Source organism: Drosophila grimshawi, unplaced genomic scaffold (genome assembly GCF_018153295.1).
Source record: "Drosophila grimshawi isolate 15287-2541.00 unplaced genomic scaffold, ASM1815329v1 contig_44, whole genome shotgun sequence".
NCBI lineage: Eukaryota > Metazoa > Arthropoda > Insecta > Diptera > Drosophilidae > Drosophila > Drosophila grimshawi.
Window position 1 is genome coordinate 7018811 of NW_025063240.1, and position 22072 is coordinate 7040882.

Sequence of the window (22072 nt, forward strand, 5' to 3'; positions counted from 1 at the left end):
GCGAGCCGATCTGGTGAACTGTTAGATAAACTGGCTGCAGCAAAATGACTAATTTGAACCAAAATATTTAAGAACTGAGATTAGTTTAGGGAGTCGAAGGAGAAGTTTGCTTCACAAGAGGCAAGTGACAAAAAGTGATGCTTTGCTTACATGCCCCCAACATGCAGCCGCATGCACTGGCGTCCACAGATCCTTGTCCATGGCATCCACGTTGACATGCTGCTCCAGCAGAAATTCCACAACACGCACATAACCATTGGCCGAAGCAATATGCAGCTGCAAATGACAAGGATTAATGATTAATGATGCTCTGATGCAATTAGAGATTAGGGTATTTAGCATACCGGTGTGGCGCCTTGATAGTCGGGCTCCTCTAGATCGCCAGAGATGCGTGCTAGTTCCATTAGTTCCTTCAGCATGACACGCTCCGTGGATGATCGCGTCTCATCTATCAGCTCCTGGGTGACGCCTCGCTGTGCCATTTCGCCCTCGATAAAATCGAGGGTATTCTCATCGTCGCACAGATCGTACGGCATATTGCCGTCCGTATTGACGGCGAGCAGATTGGCATTATGCCGGATGAGTATGCGCACCAGTTCCAAATGACCGCAGGTGGCTGCCGCATGCAGCGGCGTCCATTTATCACTGTCCTGCGCATCCACATTGGCCCCATAGTCGAGCAGCAGCCGCAGCATGTCCACATTGTTATCAATGCAACACTGATGCAGCGCCGTCAGTCCATCTTCGTTGGCCGCATCCGGTGTGATGCCGTGCTGCAGCAGCGCCGCCACCTCGGGCATATCGTTGCGCGACGCGGCCTCCAACAGCACCACGCTATTCTCGAAGGATATGTGCCGCCGGCCGCTCAGCGTCCCCGACCCATTCGCATGGCGAAAATGATGTGTTGTATCTCCGCCGACACCGCTGGCGCCACCGCCGCCATTTAATAGATTGCTAACCGTTCCGGCACCGCTGCCCGTCTGACCCTTGGCCCGTTGCAGCTTCAGCCATTCCTTCTCCTTTTGGCGGGCGAGTTTCAGCTGCTGGGCACGTCGTCTGAACCATTGAAAGAAACGAGTTTTGCAATTTATTATATAAATTTCGAAATGTTTCAATGTAGAAATGTAGATTTATGGTCTAAAATGGTTAAAGCTACAGAAAAAAAACAAAAACGGTAATCATTCTGATTTAAATTAAATTTCTTTTGATATTTGCACAGAAGTTCAGAAATGAAGCCAAAATAAAAGCTTAATGGGATTTATTTATTGGTAATTTAATACGCTTCCAATTGGGAAATTAAAATTCAAATTGGGAAACGATGAGAGAGAGAGCGAGAGAGGGAGGGAGAGAGCGTGACAGAGAGCAATCAGAATTCAGAGAGGCTGTGATAAAAATTAATTAAAAGTACAAAATACACATAATTAAAGTTAATAAAAACGTTTCTGTGGCATTTTTTATTAATCTCAAAAAGAAAACAAGATATATAAAATATATAACTTTCTGAAATTTGTAAACTGAAATGAATTCAAGCAAAAATTTCGAGCCAAACGTTGAAAAAGTTAGGTTTATTTAGTAAGGTTTATTGGAGACGTGAAATTCGAGTTGATTTCATGTAATTGCATATACTTGTATCCGATTACGACACACTTTCTTCTTGCTGCACAACACAGCTGAGTTAAAATCAATCAAAACTTGGTGCAAACTTTTGATGCCTTGCTGCAAAACTTTACTTGCTGCGGTTGCTTTTTCTCCTGGAGCGTGCAGCAATCTCTTGAAATAACAGAAGGTGTCTTTAAGGAAATGGGAATTTAATTGCAAGCGGACAAGAACAACAATCGAATTGTGCGTGACTCCCAATCGAAATTGTTTACCAGGACAATACTTTGTTGGCCTTGTGCTAAATTGTCAAAAAGCTCAACACGTGAATTGGTCATCAAATCACAAACAATTTTAACATCTGTTTCTGCTTTTCTTTTCCAGCAAGTTTCAGCACATAAGTTTATTGTCTGTGTCTGTTTCAACAATTTTAAATACTAAGGTGTATTTTAACCAAACTAGAAGAGTTAATTCCTGATCAAAATACTCTGAGCATAGATAGAAAACATAGAAAACTTAACTTAACTTTTTCTGTGCGAATTTTAAATGTGTTTTTGCATCGCAAGTTGAAAATTTTATAGTAAATATGCAAATCCTAATAAAATGCTGACTTAAATGCAATGGATGTGCATCGAGGATTCCTCCTCTCTTTCACAAAACCTGCAAAGATCGCTACTATATATGCCTAGTTTAGTTAAGTGACTCCTTAGTCTATGGTATCCTGTCAACAGACCGGTAAGTATCCCAAGGCTGTTCTTTCCCAATCGTTATAGCTTGCTTAAATCGGTTAAGTTTATAACCACCTCGGAGACATCTGGCTTATCGGAGTCCCACTGCCTCTGACCAGCTCTGTTGCCGCATCTGTCTCTACTCATTTCTAAGTTCCACTCGTATAGTACGATTATATATATATATATATATATATATGTTTTTTAAGAATGTCTTAAAGGACGTCTTAAGCATAAATAGTTCGTAAGGCAATTGAAGATATAGAGATATCTGATATGGTCTTCCTCCAAGTCTTTCTCGAGCATACTTACAGTCTTGCCAGCTGCAGTCTCTCGTGGGTTGGCAGACTTTCGACGGTTTGCATTTCGGCCACGAGATCGGCGTGTTCCATTTTCAGCTGTTTCGTGTAGCTGGCATCCTCCTGACTTTTGCGCTGTATTAGAATGCCCTTGATCATTTTGTCGCCGCTTGTTCAGCTTGCTCGGCTGCCCAGATGATATGTCGTTGAATACACAAGTTATTTGGATATTTAGTGAATTGGCAACTCTAAGTTCTGCCACAATTGGTTGCTGTTGCTTTTGTTGTTCGTCGTCTTCGTCGCTGGCATGCAAATTGTAATTTGCATCTTTGAGTTTGAGTTTCGTTGGTTGTCTCTCTTGTGGCTTGATTTTTGCTATCATTTGAGAGCAGCGTCTGCTGCAGCTGCTTCTCTTATTACAAATATTATTATGTATTAGTATGCTTCTGGCTGTTGTTCTTGTTCTGGTTGCTGTTGTTGCTTTTGCAGTTGCTGCAACGCTGCAGCCGAGGAGGCAGCTCCCATATTTGTCAGCTTGTTATTTTACTCACAGCCGTGTTTACTTTTGATTTCAATGTGTTTTCCTTTTGGGCTCCACAGCACATCCACTGCAATGAAAATTAAGAGAAATACATATGTAATACATATATACGACAACATATATATATATGTAAAATGCTTTTATTTTTCTATATATATATATAGATTTCCTTGAAACTATGCGAAATTAAGTTTTTCGACTTGCCACAAACACAAAGTTGAATGAATTTTGATTCATTCAAAATTAGAGCTGAAAATACTTTGACCAGCACACAAAAGTTGTGCAGTTGGATTCAAATGAAAAGAAATCATATTATCCATGCAATTTTGTTTTGGCCAATTTCTGTTTAACTGCGCAAAAACAACTACAACTTCCGCAGGCAACTACTTCCGTTATGTGTAAGTCTGAAACCAGTAAGCATATCTTCTAGTTGGGTAAACAAGTCTAGATACATTGTTGTTTGCTTGCTTGTTTGTTTGTTTGTTGTTGTTGTTTGTTGCAGTTGCTGTGAGTTAGCCAGTTTGGGGAAGTTTGTCTGTAGTTATGGACGGCTTAGCCGTCAACAGAGAATGCATAAGGCAAAAAATCCAATTGCATGAGAAAATTATTCGGGCAAAGTAAGTAAGATAAATTGATGGTGCCACTAAAGTAGCTGTGGCATGGCCAGCTAAAGCAACAGTCGCGCCAATCGTTCTAATGGAACAGCTATCAACAACACACACACACTCACACACACACACACACAGACGGAGTGGCAACATTTTGAGCAATTTTTTATTTAGAACCTGCTGAAGTGTAAGAATAATGTGACTATGTATGTTATGCACGTCCTTCGCTTGGTTCAATAGCCAAAACTTAACAGTAGCAGCAGCAGCAGCAGCAGCAGCGTCAAATGTTGCAAGTCGGCCAGCCATCGCTTTGAGTTTATTTGATTTAGTAGACCAACTTGAAGACCACCCTGCCACAACCCAGCCCCAGCCACTGTGTGTGGCTGTTGTGGCGCTCGCAAAGAGAATTTTTAAATAGCAGTTGAAAAGCGCTTTAAACAACTTTCAATTCTCAGCTGCCAACTGCACTGAGTTGCTCATTTTCTATGCTCTTTCTCTCTCTCTCTCTCTCTCTCTGTCTCTCTTCACGGACTCTGTCCCAGTGGAGAGGATATACCTGTGTGAGTAAGTCCTTAAATAAACAGCATAAAAAATCTGTGTGTGCCTGTCCTGGTATGCTGTCTGTAGTGGAAGCCACTGCAGTGCTTAAACTTCATGAATGTACATTAAAATTGCAACTAGATGCTACTTGAGCATATTTTAAGACTTAATCGGCTTTTCACAAACTTTTACAGAAATAAGCACAAGCAGAATTCTTTTTTTGCAGAGTCCCTTAGTAAAATGTGCAATCAAATAGAAAAAGATGTGGATGGTACTTAAGCGATTTCCAGTCCATTTATGTCTGCAATTGGAATTTAAAAGCTTGAAAAATGTTTTCGAGACTTAACATTTCGAAACTAATTGAATATTTTACAAATATATCAATTTATTTTTTCCCATATTTAAATATTATGAGCTGGCGACTTCAAATTTCGAAGGTTTTTAATTAATAGTTTTAATTTTAGTTGGAATTTATAATAAGTCGTAAATCAAAATGTGACAATTGTTTTTTTTTTTTTTGTTATTGTTTTTGTTTTTTTTTACTTTACTGGTATTGATTAAGCCAAAAGTTTAACTAATCTGTAGCTGATGGGTGAGCTAATTAGTTGTCAGTTGAGCTCGTTAGTGTTTTTGACTGTTGAACTGTTATACGTTTGTGGGGAGTCCGATGGTGCATGCAGTTTGTGGCACAGAGAGTTTCGCAAACTAAAATTGGCACAGAGAAAGAGAGAGAGAGAGAGAGAGAGAGAGAGAGAGAGAGAGAGAGAGAGAGTAAACCTGTGATCCTTTCTACTCGTCGCTTTGCTTTGACAAATACGGGCGACGAGGGACAAGGTGGCAGAACGGACAATCAGCACACGAATTTAATTTGCATGGCAAGCCATTTGGCGCAACATCAACTTCAGCTGTGGCTTTAGTTTCAGCTCCAGTGCCTCTGACGCTGGCGCTGACGTTGACTGTGACTCTGTCGGGAGGTCGCCGGTCTCAGTTGGAGCCCAACTTGAATCACATGCGCTCCTTTTTTTTTATTTGATTTTGATTTCATTTTTCTCTTTTTTGGGGCGCACACAGCAGGCAAAAACCTCAACACAGCAACAAAGGCAACAGCAACAACAACAACAACAATAGCAACAACAACAAAGAACTATAATTTACGTTGCCCTGCATTGCTGTGGCACAGTTTTCATTTTTTTTTCGGGTTCCCCAGACCACTGGCACAAAAAGCAACAGCAATAACAATAGGCCTGGTCTGCTCCAGTGCCTTCGACGCTTGGCCTCGCCACATGCCACATGCGCCCCCTGGGCAAACGCTTACAACTAACATCCTTAACCCAATCCTCATCCTCACCCTTATCCACATACTCATTCACACACCATGCCATACACACACACATACAGTCACATTCACATTCACATGCCTGCCACACATTCTCAGTCTCATTGCGCTTCTCATCCTGGTAGTAGCCGGGTGCTAATGCACTCAATGCAAGCATATAATTCGCTGCCCTCCAGCCTGAGAGCATGCAACACTCGTGAGCCAACAAACGTTAGCCAAAGCCACCCATAAACATTATTTGCCCACCCACTGTTACAGTGGCTGCCAATATTAGAACTGAGCTGCCGTATTTCGTTTTTTATTCTTTCTGCTTCGTTTTTTTACGAGCTTATATAGGCATGCAATTATTTCTATCAAGTAGCAATAAGGGAATTGGCATTAAGCCATAAAAAGTATATAAAGGAACAGCAAAGATTCACATTTAAGCAAAAATGGGCATCGATTTGCATGGCATAATAAATGACAGACTTAGATGGGATGGGACGATGCACCGGAGAAATGCATAAATAGTGGCTAAATGTACAAGAACCTCAATATTAAATCCATATATACGATATATATATGTACTTTATTTATGCAGAAAATATATTAAGCGCAAAAATCTTAAGCTGCTTTTCGATTGATTCCTTTTTTTTTTCTTTAACGGGTTAAAGAACCTTTCCTTTTTTAGGATTATTTTTCGTTGATTAAGGAACCTTTTTTTAGTTGGTTAAACATTTTTATGAAAAAGGAAAATTGTTTACAAAAAGTATATTTGCCAGGCAATAAAACACCAATTCAAATCAAGTTTGTCGGCTTACTTCATTCTCATTCGAATTCTGAAGAACATTCTCAGATTGTACATTTTAATTTGCTGTTACATATAAGATAAGCTCCCTTTGTGAAGCAATCATCTTCAAAATAATTGAGAATTTTTACAAAAAATTGGAATATATTTTTAAAAAATATACAATCAACCAACTTGAATCAAGTTTATTGTCAGCTTACTGAAAAATGTCTTCAGCATGTAGATCTCAATTTGCTCTTACAAATTCTCAAGTTAAGCTTATTTTCCACGGTGCCACTCATTAGAAGTCCTCTGCTCAGAGTCGATGCCAAACCTCCGACACCAGCCTGAAGGTGTTTTTTGGCGCTTGTTGTGGCTTGGCCCACATGCCGCTTATACTGTCCCTTTTACTGTTACTGATGTTCTTGTTGTTGTTGCAGCTGTTTGCTGTTGCTATTGCCGGTGGACTCATGTTGCACATTGCGCCTGTCGAGAGCCATTCATTTTTGTGCGTCCCCGCTTTAAGAGCTTGCCCCGACACTGTTCAGGTCGGTCATCATCAACACAGTCGTCATCATCGTCACCATCGTCACCATCGTCACCATAGTCGTCGTCGCTGTCATCACTTGCCTTGATGTCGAGCCACTTAGTTTGAATTACGCTTGATGAGTTTTTCACATTTTTGTTCCTATTCGTATTCCTATTTTTTCTGTTGGAACTTTTTATCTTATATCTTAATGCCGTGGATTCCATAAATTACTTGCATTTGGCTTCTAATATAAAACAGTTGCATAAATCTGAAGCTTAAGCAGCAGCAATATTAATAACTTAAGAGGCCACCGCACGCAAACGAGTAACTATGCCACGGGCCATGAGAATGGAATCAGGACCCTAATGGAATGAGTAGGGACAGGAACAAAGGAAGCTATCATGCCTGACCGCAGATAGCACACGCATACGCCCTGATGGACGACAATGGCTTGGCTTGGCTTGAGTTTTCGGCAGTGGTTGATTGTTGTTGTTTTAATGGATAGCTTGATGCTTGCCACAAATTGTGTGCACATTCGTGAACTGCAGATACAGCAGAGGATGTTGCCTTGTATTGATGCGACAGCTGCAGCAGCAGGCAAAACCATAAATGAAAATTGCAATGCAATATCCTTGAAGCCCAGTTATTGCTTTCGTCCTACCAGCTCGTTATGCACCTGCCACACGTCGCCTCAAGCATGACATGCGGACAAAGTACCGCACGAACATCTCCATCGTAACGTAATTAAAATGTCTGGTTTATGGCAATTGCTTTGCGTTACGCAAATGCACCAGTCACAACCAGATAAGCTAAATAAAAGTAATATTAATTAAAAATAACTGCATTTATGTTGTATGTCAGTTTGTTCATTTGTTTATCCTCGATGATCAAGTAAATAAAAGTAAGGGAACAAGTTTTAAAGCGATTTGTAAGCAATGCTGCCACTGAATACATTTACACACACTTTGCATTTCATTAAGCAATTAGCTTTTTGTTCTTTCGCACCAATTTAACCAGAGCAGTTACAATGCACAATTTGCTGTTCTGTGACTGTGAAATTATGTTTGAAATCATTGTCAAACAGAAATAAATAACAATAAAATAAATTGCTTGTTCTTTCGAGTTATGAATATTTACCGGCGCCTTAAGGCAAATAATATGCATAATAATGTGTAACAATCTCTATGATGGACTAGACAATATCCTATATATGTGCTATATATATTAGGTGAACATTGTGTGAAACCAGCCAAAATATAATACATAAATATTCATATAAATATCAGCTCGTAACTCGTAATTCAAAATATGTGCAACATATTCTTGACTTCATTTTGTTCGTTTAGGGTATAGAATGTTTGTTTTTAGCCAAAATAGTAAATTTCAGCTGATAAATACAATTACATTTGTGTACTGAAGTGAAATGAGTGAAATTAAATGGAATTTCGTAAGTACACATTTGCTTTGTTTAGAACAACAACAGAGCTGCAGAGCTGCGTTGTATTCGAACACGTGCACGTGCATTAGCATGAATAGACTCTGACAGCCCCATTTAAATCAGATGATGTTTGTTTGATTTATGTAAGCGATGTGTTCACTTTATTCACTCCCACTACTAATGTACTAATGTGCCATTTAATTTGGCAGCCTTTTCGTTCATCTTTCTCTCTCAGAGCTGTAGCCGAACGTGTTAAGTATAATACAACACTGGTTGGATGACACATTCGAGCACACACACACACAAACACATACACACATACACATACGCCCACACACAGCACAGCATGCGGTTGTTTTGTAAGCGTCGTCTTCCCTTTGGTGTTGTCAGTGTCACAAGGTTTAAGCTCTGTCCATCATTTGTGTCGCCTTTCTTCCACGAAGCGCTTAACAAATGTTTTTTAAAGTCATGGGTTAATTTCATTGAACAAACCGATGGTTTTCGTTCTCGCTCGCACGCTCATTCTCTCTCCCGCTCTTCCGCTCTCTTTCTCTTTTGCTCTTTACTTTGTTGATTGCCATTTGCGGTGGCCAGGTGGGGCGCCATCTAGCGTTCAATTGTTTGCGTATCGCTTTAATTATTGCCAGCGCCCTTTTTCTTTGTTGCCCAAGCTCATTTATTTATATTCACGCCCACGGCTCATTTTCATTTGACCCACTCACCGTCAAATGGGCAACTGGGCAAGTGGCAACTTTTCCTCCCACCCGCCAACGCTTCCCCTTGCCACCTATCAGTACGTGCATCTGGCTTGTGTCTTTGTATTTTAAATTGCTGTTCCTGTTCTCATTTTGGCCGCGTTGTTATTTTTGTTGTTGCTGTGTTGTTTTGTTGTTGTTGTTTTCACTGTTTTTTTTTTTTTTTTGCTGTGCGTGGTGGGTGCATTTATTTATGTGAACGCAAAGAGGAAAATTGTGTCGTCGCTTTTCGCAGGTGAAATATTTTTAATTAAAAAAATCTCTTGTATTTAAGCGAGTGTCAGACTTTGTGGCACATTGAGCAAACAAAATGCATTATATTCGTTTTGATGTGAACCGACTCTTCATTTTCCCCCCTCCGCTCGAAAAACCATTTTGAAAAGGGATTATGTGGCATTAACAAATTGTAAGCACAGCAAGCAATTAAATGAGAGCATATTAGCTGCAGGGTTTATTATTAATTTTAATTAAGTTAGTCATTTTGTTAAAATATATTTAGAGACTGATTGTTTCGAGCTTCACAATGCTTATATTGCTGATTGTATATCTCTTTTATGGTATTTCATCTTCTAGCATTATATTATAGTATTTCAGCTATCTTTATGAAGGGCTGATCTGCTGACTGTTTAATAATTACTTGCGAATTAAGTTGTCAACGACTGCTTCTGCTGAACAAAACTCTCACATTACACCGACTGCTGAGTGACTCTTTTGCACAGTCTGGCAACTCTAAGCGATCCTTGCTAACAGTCGCTAACTGACTGCTATGAGCCTCTGCTTAGCGTTGCCAGCCTTCTATAAATGTATTTACATATGGGAAATTATGCTTGAGTTTTTTTTCTTCTGCTTTACCTTATTGCATCATGAAGAATTTATTGATATAACATATAACTTATCCGTCAAATGTTTTTAAATAAGTTATCATATTAATTTGCAACATTATATTTTGGTAACATTCTTGTAATATAAATAAACTCAGAACATGATCCATAGTTGAAATTTGAACTGAATTTGCCCTTTGGGACGTGAGTGAGGGCATTGGAAAATTCGATCAGAGTCAACTTTTACCATTTGCAGAGATTTACATACAAATTAAAAATACGTTAAAAGATTCCAGTCACATATGGAGGTAAAATTTCCATTCAAACGGATTTTATCCTTCGTTTTTCACAACGTTGACGTTTTCACTGATTGCACAATATTTAAACGATGGACGGAAAAACACTGGACTACAATTTGTACATGATATTGACGATATACTGTTGAAAACTGTGTTTTCATAACCCGTTCCATGAGATATTTATCAAGCATTGTTTACTTATTATATATAGCTTTATTACATTTTTCAATGCTAGTCGTAACTTTTGAGAGTTGACCAACAGTCTTGTCTAGTTTATATATAACAAATTGGAATTTATTGATTTCTTGGCTGGCTGTCAGCACACTTTTCAAGAATCTCAAACACATATCAGCATTCAATCAACTCTGAAATAAACTTTTTCATTTTACAAGAGTCAGTGTGCTCAGAAACATGTCTAAAGTGCCCTTATGAGTAATTAGTGGTAGTGGCAACATATCATCAGAGAGTCCTTTCACTAACATGATGTAGCGAAAGGAGTTATTGCCGTGATAAAAGCATTTTCTATTAGCTTTATAACCGTTTCTATGACCTCGCATTAGGTTAATGCTGTTTCCTTGTCAGGGAATCCACAGCTCAGATTGTCGAGCAAAACTCGACTCGAGCACTTTAAAGAGATATTAAAAGAAATAAACAGCAGAAATGTGGCCACTTTTTTTTTATTTATTTATTTTTTTATTGTTGCATTCACAGTCAACTGTTTATGCCCGCTGAGTGTGTTTGTGGCTGAAGCTCACCTTAATCATTTCCCCACGGCTGGAAGTCTATATCTGCGCTCCACTTTTTAACAAGGTTAGCGCCATACACACACACATACACACTCATACACATACAGCAATGTTGGGGCAGAAAGTTTCATTACGTTTTGCGCTGTTGTTCTTGTTGCGGCTGTTCTTGTTACTGTTGTTCTTGTTGCGGCTGTTCTTGTTGCTGTTGTTTTTCGGTCATTTGCAATATGCGCGCCATTTTGTAGCGACCCTTATCCCCCCGTCCCCCTCCAACCACCCACCCCTCTTGCGTGCCTATCGTCCCTTGAATTTCCATTTAAACTCCCCACTCACTTACTTAGCGTTCTGGGGTGATTTGCGAAATGGTGTCAAACGGATATGCATGTTGATTTAATTTGCACCTCCGCTTAAGCGCTTGGACCAGCAACCAGCAACCAACCAGCCCAGCAACGTGCAAAAGTGAATTATACTTTCTTTTTTTTTTTTGTATTTTGCGAGTAAATTAGACTGCTCTAGTTCCACAGAGATTGAAAAGCAACCAGCATTGGCCATGTCATGCCATCCCATAAACATATATCAAATATGCATGTGTCCTGTGCGAAATCAACGCCAGCTAATTGCGCGATTTTTATCACCTAACAAACGAGGTCATCCATTTGACTCGCAGACCCAAAATGAACTCACCAATACCAAGTAAGTAACTGGTTACAGTTACCCTGTAATCAGTCTAAATCTATGCTATAATTTTACGTTTAATTTTAATTAATTTGCCGCTTTTTGCTAATCTTATTTTCGATTTGAGTGCCCCAAAAAATAATCATAGGAATGCTCCAGTCAAGAGATACCCTATATTTAGTGCTAATACACAGCTATATGACTTATCAAAAGTATTTCTCCATAATCTACAGACATTCTGTGTGTGGAGAGGATGTGGAAAGGGGCAGTAGCCACAGCATAATGTAATTTTAAATTAAAGCATCAGATTAAATGCTAACGAAAAATCTGATAAATAAGATTTAACTTCAGAAGAACTGACAATTCAATTAGATTACAATGCCTAAAAAGTCGTTAACAATCAAAATCAGAAAATACAAAAGAAAAACATATATTGTTCATCGTTCGTTGTACTACTTTGAATATAGGGTAGTTAATACAATGAATTAGCCTTTTTTTATGGCACAAGCGTTGGCAAAAATAATGATTTTTTTTGTATCGTTCTTTTTGTTGTTTAGGTTCTGCTGTATTTTGTTTTTGCTTGTGCTGATTAATTAATTAGGTTTTATACAAAGCGAACTATTTATCTCACTGTGTATACGCAATCAACGCTGACTGCGTATGAGTAATGGGCCCACCTAAATGTGAACGCTGTGCCGTGCCAAAGATGTTTATTACGATGCTCACAGCATAAATGAGTCTCTCATTCTCGCTCGGCACGTGTCCGAATGCTGTTATTTATTTATTTAGTGGCTTAATAATTGAGCACGTGATCTTATAAATGTAATGGCCGCTCATAATCCTATACTCTCCATATATATGACATTCTTCTCTCTCTCTATCGCTCTCTCTCTCTCTCTTTCTCACACACTCACTGCCAGCGCAGCAGGGCATCCTTTCAACACTGGCTGACTGTAAGTCTCAGGCTCGGTCTGTGTCTTTCTCATTTCCGGCCAGCCAGTTGAGCACGTAATTGGCTTTTGGGAGTACACACAACGGGTAAATTTGTATTAAGTGTAGGTAGGTACGTTCCCATCACAAAAAGGGGTTTATGGGCAGCTTAGGTATGCTTTATACGGACACCAGTCAGCAGACAACTGCCATCGAACAGGAGGAGTCGGGTCGAGGTGGTTGGGGGGCTCGAGCGAGGCGACAAGGCTTGAAAGTCAACGGCACGTAGTCCGAGTCGATGCTATAAATGGATGGCAGCAACATGGGGCACAAGTTACGGTCGATATAAACATCTGCAGCTAACTGTACTTTCTGATCAAACTGCTAACTGCTAACCAAATTAGAAATTTACATAATAGACGAAAAGAAAATGAACCCATTTATTTACTAATAACAATCGAAATGAACTCAAGGACTTCAAAATGTTTTCATTTATTGAAATCATTAATCATATCAGAGATAAATGCTGAAATTATGATTTATGTGAGCGAAAACTTTAGTTATTGAGAGACTGGAAAGTTTGCTGTTGAAAACAAATATCTGCACAAATGAATATTCAAATGTATTCATCGATTTCACATTATTCTCGTTCAATATATAAATTATTTATAAAAATAAATTATTTATATTAAATTATCTGTTTCACTCATTTAATTACTTGAGATATACTTAATCATTTCCACGTTTCCATATATATCTTTATTAAATAAATGTTCTGCTTCACCCGTTTAATTATTTTTGATTGGCTTTTCGAATGTTTATCTATGCAACACACAATTATCATAAATTCGTTATCAGTGTTCAGCCATATGCCTTTGACGCTTATCTTTTTTTTTTATTTATATCAGCTTTTATTTAAAGTAATGTATTATACATTTGTTATAGTATCTTCCTTGCATGTTCTTGCATGAGTATTCCGAATACGATTCGATTATTTGCTTACCTTTTATTTTGCTTAACGAGCTTTGCTTTTGGCCCCACACAGAAATACACAAAAAATTCGCATGCTGGCCATCAGCAATAAACCACAAAAAATGTCGAGCAAAACCTGTTCATGCAGCACATGCTACAAAACCTAGGACCCAACCCAGTGCACCACCTTGCCCCAAAGTAGACATATGGGTAGAGCAACCCTGAGCAACCTCCATATGGGCGCAGATTTTTTTTGCCGCCTTTCAAACTACCCTGCAACATGTGAAGTTGGCAATAGGTCTATACGATATTTTCCCCAACTTAAATAGATCATTTTTATACATTTTATGATGAAAAAGGAGAAAAATGCTTAATACATCTACCAACTTTAACAGAAATTTATAAAAATAATAGTGTCTCAAACACAACTCGACAGTTTTTTTAAGGGTAGTTCATAGAGCCTAGAATCAACTATTGACTTTTCATGCCCAGTACCCATAGAAAATGGGTAAAAAGGGTATAATGAATTTGTGTAAAAATATGTAACAGGCAGAAGGAAACATCTATATATTACAGAACAGGATCAACAAACGAATCGATAAAATCGACATCTTTCTATGTCTGATTGTCTCAGCTGTGGCCTCAAATTTGGCAGATAAGTTTTCGTATATCAAAGGCAGATCAAGATTTAAGATTTAATTTTAAGGATTTTCTTATGGATATGGGTAAAGCATTCTGTGTTTAGGGTAACTGCATGTCGAGTTTTCTCGACTTGACTATTCTTACTTTTTCTTACTTGATTTTTTGCGCGATTTCTTGTTATCGTGCGAAGGCTTCTTCTTCTTCTTCGTGCTTTTCCTCTTTTTTTTGTTTTTTTTTTTGTCATTCATGTCGCCAACATTTCTGCTTTGAACTCGCAAATATACCTAGAAATTCAGGCAAGCAAACACACACACAGCCATTCGTTGGTATTTATGGGTATGAGTAAGCAAGTTTATCTGTGTGTGTGTGTTTGAGTGTGTCTATGTGTGTGTGTATTTGAAAGACCTTCACGCACACTTCGACTTCCAGTTCCACTTCCGTCAGAGGCTCGTCCGTACAATGCACTAAAATAACTGTAAATAACAATTTGCAAGTGGGTGCAAAAGAGGCGACATATGCTCAATTGTTGGGGCGTGCCAGACAGAGACGAAGCCAAAGTCGTGCGTCAAACAGAGAGAGAGAGAGAGTGCGAGAGAGAGAGAGGAAATCAAGTGCGGATGAGTCTATAAAAACTGCAAGGATGCAGCAATAAAATGCTATCGCTGAAACAGTAAAAAAAAAATATCCGATGGCGGCGGCAATTTAAATGCTGAGGACAACCGCAGGCCATCGCGCCACAATCAACCAACAAAAGTGTAGAAGGTGTGATGGCCAAACCCCCATCCCCACCACGCATCAAGTGGTTCTGTTTGTTGCCGCATCCTATGCGGGCCATATGTGCAACGACGGCGCCTTGGCCAAAAGCGGGTCGTTACGTTGACAACACCCAACAATTGTGGTGTGACCCACATTTGCGGCATGCCGTGAAGCCGTAGGCCTTCCTTCCCTCCCCATCCCGCACCCCACTCTGCCATCCACAAGTGCCACACGCTGCCACCCACTTACGGCATGTCTTCAGCTTTTAGATCGAAATTGAAAATTGTTTTTTCTTTTACTTCTCTGATTTCAATATGCCGGCAATAAAGACTCACCAAGAGCTAAGCTGAGCAGTTATCATTACTGTTCTATGCAATTTGAATCGTTCCATGGGATTATTGTTTAAACTAAGTCATCATTGGACTCAGCAAGAGAAAACTGTTTGAAATTTTAAATGCCGCAAAAAAAGATGGACAGCAAAGCTTAAGCAATTGTTCAATTAAATTCGAAAAATAAAAAGAAGTTATACAAATCATTTAATGTACTTAGCCACTTTCAAAGTTTAAATATAAAATCTGTATTTCAAATTTACTTTAACGAAAGTTGATTGAAAATTGCTTGAGCTTATTCTCGAGAATTTCAAATTCGAAATCGACTAATGCAATGAATGAATGAATGTTTTACGTTAATTACTGAAAACATGAATTGAAATATGAATAAAAATTCTTTGAAATTCCTGGAATTCCCAGGCAATGAATAAAACAACAAAGATTGCCATGCTTAGCATGAATTGTACAAAATTCTTAGTAGTAAAGCAATGGAAATATTTTTGCAGTGAAAGCCACTCAATAAGGGGAGACCTCAACGTTGGGGTTATTCCTGGATTGGCCACCAATCACTCTTTGAAACTGCCTGCTCGTCATAATCCACTTGTCAAACTTCATGCTTTGCCAGCCTTGGGGCGAGATGAGAACGAAATTTTGCTTTCTAAACCAGCACTCGTTCAGCATTTTCAAAAATACAAACCATCACTGGAATGTTTCTAACGTAATGATGTAATGTGCCCAAACCAATGGCCATCTTGCCCTTGCATTAGCATCCAGTTGTTCTTCGAGACACTTGAAATGAAATTATAATCAGCAAACAAAGGCAGCGCATTCAAATGTCGCCTTGTCATACTTTTGGCATTCAATAATAGAATTCATATTTATTTGAGACGCGGGCAATTGTTTTGTTTGACTGGCCAAAAATTGATTGCTGAATTAACTGCTTTCGAATGCGGCATTTTATGGCCACTTCTATTGCACAAATAAGCAAATGTATATATAAATATAGAAATAAATATATATAATATGTATAAATATATGAAAGGTGTTATATAACCGTTGCCATTTTACTCTATGCTGCGGCTTTTGAGTGGATTTAAGTGGATTCATTTAAAAACATTGGTTGGTTGGCAGAATTGCTGCTTCTCTTTTTTCGTTCGTTGTGTTTCTCATTGTGTGTTGTGGTTGCGGTGGCATCATTTGATAAATGAGTTTTCCATGCGCCGAATTTGCCATATTATGCAAAATTATTGCCTGCTTTTGTGTGTGTGTGCCTGGGCGTGTGTGTGCGTGTGTGTGTGCGTGTGTGTGGCTGTGTGTGTGGCTGTGTGTGTGAGAGTGTCTGTAAGCGACTCTCGGGCATTTTTACACTTGACTGGCCTTACCCTGCACACACATAGATATAGACATATATATATATATATATATATAAGTTATTATATTCGTTGCCACATAAAAATTTGATGCGTAATGTTGGGTGCATGTGATAAGCAAGAAAAAGATTTTTATGGTTGTGTTAAACTTGAAAGCACCGTCGCTTAGTTATAACTTGATGCTTGCTGCTTGATGCTTGATGCTACGGTTGCCCTTATCGCCTGTCAATTGCGTATTCGGGATTGGCTTATTGATCATCTTTACCGCTAAGCTGTCAGTTTAATGCATCGGCCATAAATGAGAGAGTGTGTCGCAAGAAGTTAAAGACGTCGTCAGATGCGCCGGATTAGCTTTAATCACAAGCCTTACGCAGTAAACAGCTAGTTACTAAGTTACAAAAAAGTTAGTATCAAGTGGAAGAAGCACAGCAAAATAACTTGGCATTAAATCAGGGATTAAATACCAAACATCAACATTCTGGGTATCAGTTTAAGCAACTTAAGTGGCAAATTTAGCCTTGCAGGACGTGCAGGACGTGCAGGACGTGAAGGGTGCTGACATTAAACATTATTTGAGTTTGAGCTGACAACAAATATACGACTTGCTGAACTAAAATTTCATTTATTATATTTTTTTTATATATTTTCCAAGATTATCAGCCATTCTCTGCAGACTTAACAGGTAAAGCCGTCGTATTTTTTGTTATTGTTACATTTTTGCATAATATTTAAAGAAGCTGAACTAATATTTCATTTATTTCAAACATGTATTACTTTTTTTGTATCAAGATTTTTGGGCTTTCTTTGCAGACTTCACAGGTTAAAACAGGTATATTTTTTATTATTCAATTTTTAAATATTATACTATCATAAATAATTCATATACGCATTACTGAACTAACAATTTATTTATTTCAGTGTTTATCCTTTTTGGTATTTTTTTTTTATATATTATTATATATGCATTTAAATAAATTTTCCAAGATTGTCAGCCCTTCCTTGCAGACTTGTCAGGTGAAGTTGCCTTATATTTTCACAAAAGCAATAAAAAGAAAGCAATTTTGTTTGAGGACGTCACACTTGGCACATTTGAAACAAGGATATCCTGTCTGGCACAATATATAACTGCTTTAGACATATCGAAGCAGCTCATTGGCAATATCCAATTCAATATTTATTCTAGGCATGTTCCTATTTCCTTTTTTCTTTAAGAATACAAAGAGAAAGCTTATTTACGCTTTCAATTTTATTGATTGTATTGACTGAATGTAAACATTTACTCTAGTTTAATCTGACTTAAAAGTTTCAATTTGTCTTATTTGTAGTAAGTCAATAAAACAGAATTCAAATGGATGCTGTTGTAAAACACAAATTTCAAACAACAACAAGCAAAGACTTGACTTCGTTTTCAAGATTCTGTCAAGCAAGACATGTCAGCAATATATTTGCCTCAATGAGTTTCCCTGGCCGCCACAAGAAATTGTTCGCACGTGGAGCGCTACAAAGTATGCTACAACTTTTGGTCTTCGACTGGCTAACTGGGCTGGTATAGGATTATTTGCTGTTATTTTTGTGTAGCTTCTTCTGCACAATCAGCTGTCAGCTTAAAAGCCAAGCCTAAGCTGATCTGCATAAATTTCACGCAACTAATTAGGGCAACCAGCTAAAAATTCCGCCCAAATAAGTACCAAAAAAACAAAAAACCTCTTTGAATACAACAAGCGCCCCTGCGACTGAAGGGTGATGAATTAAGCGAGGGGAGGGTGGGGACGAGGGGGCAAAGAACGCACAATTAGCATAATAAGAGTGAGTACAGCAATGCGAGTGCGATATGCAAAACAACTGGAAAAAAAATACGAAAGAAACTTTTCGACAGCACTCGTCAGAAACACAAAATGTACTTTGATATTAAAAACAAAAACGATAAAAAATAATAAAAAAAAAGAATAAGTTAAAGTTAAAGCCTTAAAAGCTGACAGCAGACAAACAAATCACACAAAGAAATAACAAAAAAAAACCAGACCAAAGAGCAGACAAACAAATCACACTCCAAAATAGAAAAAGGAAAAATGTATCAACAAATTGGCAACAGATTAGCCAAAACCCCGTTGGCCCCATTTGTGGCTATATAAAATTGCAACAATTGCACAACATGAACAATAACAACAACAACAACAACAACAATTTTTGTCTCCAGCAAATGGCCGGAAGCTGCGAGCAGCTGTCACAGGGCACATCTCGTTTCCGCTTGGTCAGCCTTGCGCAGAAATTTCGCTGCCAAATTATGGTTAGCCAAAATAAAGAATAAAATAAATAAATAAAAATTAAAATAAAGGTGCTGCTGACCAGCAGCAGCAGTAGCTGTAGCCAAACCACAACAAAACACATTGATAAACATCTTTAAAGTCGTTTTTGTGCGAATTTGTACCTGGAACCTTCGGCAATTCTGCGTAATCAATAAGTGGCCAATAAATTATGAAAGCTGTCAGCAGAAATTGTTTTTCGTTTTTTGTTTGTTTTTTACATCGACATCAATATCTGCCTTTGGCCATGGTCACATGTGGGCATAATGATGAGTGCTTTAGCACACGCACACACATACACACACACCTAAACACACACACCCAGTTATTTCTGTGGCAAATTGAAAAAAAAGTTTTCCCTTTTGTTCTTGTCTTTTTCTCTGCTAGTTGATTCAGTTTTTTTTTTTGGCAGCAGAACTTGCATTGTTGCCAATAAATGACATTGTGGGATTTGGCTAATTACCGATTGGGATATATTATCGTTGTTTGTGCTTGTTGACGTAGATTCGAAACTTTGCAATTAACTTGAAAATTCACTTAATCCTGGCCAAAAATAATCCATTTAATTCCAGGCTAAATAAATTGCATCTGAGCGGAGACAGTTCAATTTAGTATTAAATTACAATTACTTATATGCAGACCAGATATCATTTATAACACAGAGGAAAAGCTGAATGAATATTCATTTGTGATAATGATGATGAAGAATACAGTTAACAGTTAACAAGAGAGATTATTTATGTTCGTCGTGGAATCATAAATGAATATTGATAGGAGAATCAAGAAAGGCCGGTTATCGGCGAAGATTACTCAATTATAATATAGATTGAACAAAAAAAACCCCACCAATTGTTTCTATGTGAGCTATATGATAAGGTAGTCCGCAATGATGATGATTTCTTGTCCAAATGCGAGAAGCATAATTTCAATTTTATTATGTAATATTTTTCATTCAAGAACTCAACTTTTGACTGATCGCTCCTATGGCGATGGTATAATATACTGCTCCATTCTCGATGACTTCTGTGCAAATGCGAGGAGAAGGGATAATAGCACACAGAACTGGCGAGTTAACTCAAGTCAAGTCACTTATCATTTGACAGATTGTTCCCATGGGAGCAATAAGATATGGGAAGCTGAACTACAGCACTATGTTTTCATTTCAGACTTTGCAGGAAATTGGTTGACAAATTGCTTGTCTTAAAGCCCCATGCGACATATATGATAAAATACTACGAAAAGAGTACTGCTTTTAAGCGAAATATATTCAATTTAATAACTACAAAAATGCAAAATGCTTTCAGCAAAAACGTATACAAATAGTAAATAAATTCTTTTCATGAACAAAATTTGCATGTGTTTCATTGACACATTGTTCATTTAATTCATATAAAATCGTCAAGCGTGAAATGATTATTAAAATAAAACTGAAATTCATTGTTCAAATACATATGCAAATTCGATGTGTGATTTTTGTTTAGGAAAGTGTTTTCAACTAGCTGCTAAAACTTGTTGTGTGTGTGTGTGTGTGTGTGTGTGTGTGTGTGTGTCTGTGCGTGTCTGTGTTGACGCATTTATTATTTTCATTTAATGGCCAAGTGATTAGAATATGCAGTGAGCAGCTCTTAGCATCTGGCTGTCAACGGCACAATAAATTCCACATCTTGCTTCCTTCTCGGAAATTGTAAAAGATACGTGTAGCAATTTTGCGAAACTGTTGGCACTTCATTTGTGCGGGGCGAGGTAAATATGTTTTTGACACGCACAAATTAAGAGTTAATTTATGCGGAAAATTCTTTAAAATTCTTTTCAGTTGCTTTTGGTAATGTTTAACCGCTCTGAACACCGTTGAGAATGCGTATATCAATTTAGGATATATCTTTATATTTGACTATTGTATATACCTTGACATAAGACCAAGCAAAGCAGTTAATTTATAGGACTTGTGATAGGTAAAGATTTGAATTCAGGGTGTCTTTTAGTCTTGTATATTATATACATTATTTATATCATAGAATATATATATTGTTGTAATATATGTATTATGCGCTTACAGTCAATAATAACCTATAATTTAGATTTCTTAGTGAATTGCAGTTGATTTTAATTAATATTTCTTCGTAATTTGCAGTTGAACCCAATTTTTTTATTCATTCAATTTAAATTTCAATTTGGTTTACATATGAGTTTTACCTGTGCTTTTGTTTGTTCCTTGTCGCTATTTATACTTTAGTTTTGTCTTCGAATTTATTTATATAGTTTTATTAAATAATCAGACGGCTGCAAACACTTGCGACCTCTTCACCCGCTGTTTAGTAATGTCGCAGTCGCCGCATAATAATCACTCACACACACACACATACACACACACACCTCCCGCTACACCCCTTCGTCTGTGCGACGAATCAACAACAATCTGTCTTTTTTTATACCGTTTTGCTTATCTGAGACGGTCGCGCATATCACGTGAAAAGCAGCAACAACAATCACGCAAGAAGACAGAACGCAGAATAAAAAAAAAAAGAAGAAAAATGTCAATTGAATTTCTTACTACTTTTTGTCGTATATTTTCTTGGGTGTTTTTTTTTTGCTAATAATTTTTTGAATTGCTTGCCGCGTGCGCCACCTTATCGACATTGATTTGTTGTTGTTGCTGTTGTTGTTGTTGTTATCGCTTTAGTTGTTGTTTTTATCTCTTTGCTGTGTTCATTGCCTCGCTGCTCGCTTGGCATTTACATTTTCAGTTTTTGTTTCATATTTGGCATGCCTTGTGACACAAGTCGAATAAATTGCCAAAGCATAAATGGCACAAATAGCAAATAGCAGAAAGCAAACGGCACGCGGCGTATACGTAATAAAATTTCAAGCGACACAAAACGCGCTTCGAATAACTTTTGTCCCGACGCGCTCAAATTGTTTTACGTAGCGAAGACGGCAAAACACCGACGACAACGACAACGACAACGACAGCGTTTTGACAAACAATTGAATAAGTCCGTTTTGTAGCTGACGCTGCAGCCACAGAACTGAAACTGAACGCAGTCGAAACGCTTGAAACATGGCCAAGCGCCCAAGAGCCAAAGCCGTGGCCAA

General features: G+C 38.0%; 1 protein-coding gene across 3 annotated transcripts in view; it reads right to left on the reverse strand.

Annotated features, from left to right (window-relative positions):
* Positions 1-22072, reverse strand: part of LOC6557523 (protein phosphatase 1 regulatory subunit 16A) — a 46548-nt gene that overhangs the window by 4685 nt on the left and 19791 nt on the right. Inside the window, exons 1-4 of one of the 3 annotated variants that reach the window (XM_032743282.2) lie at positions 21173-21943; positions 2637-3231; positions 345-1056; positions 151-276 (exon numbers count right to left, since the gene is read on the reverse strand). In XM_032743282.2, the coding sequence (XP_032599173.1) occupies positions 151-276; positions 345-1056; positions 2637-2782 (984 nt within the window). In that variant the 5' untranslated portion in view covers positions 2783-3231; positions 21173-21943. Of the gene's footprint in view, positions 1-150; positions 277-344; positions 1057-2636; positions 3232-21172; positions 21944-22072 lie in introns of those variants that run through there. The other 2 variants (XM_032743283.1, XM_001984961.3) reach the window with 2 other exon arrangements.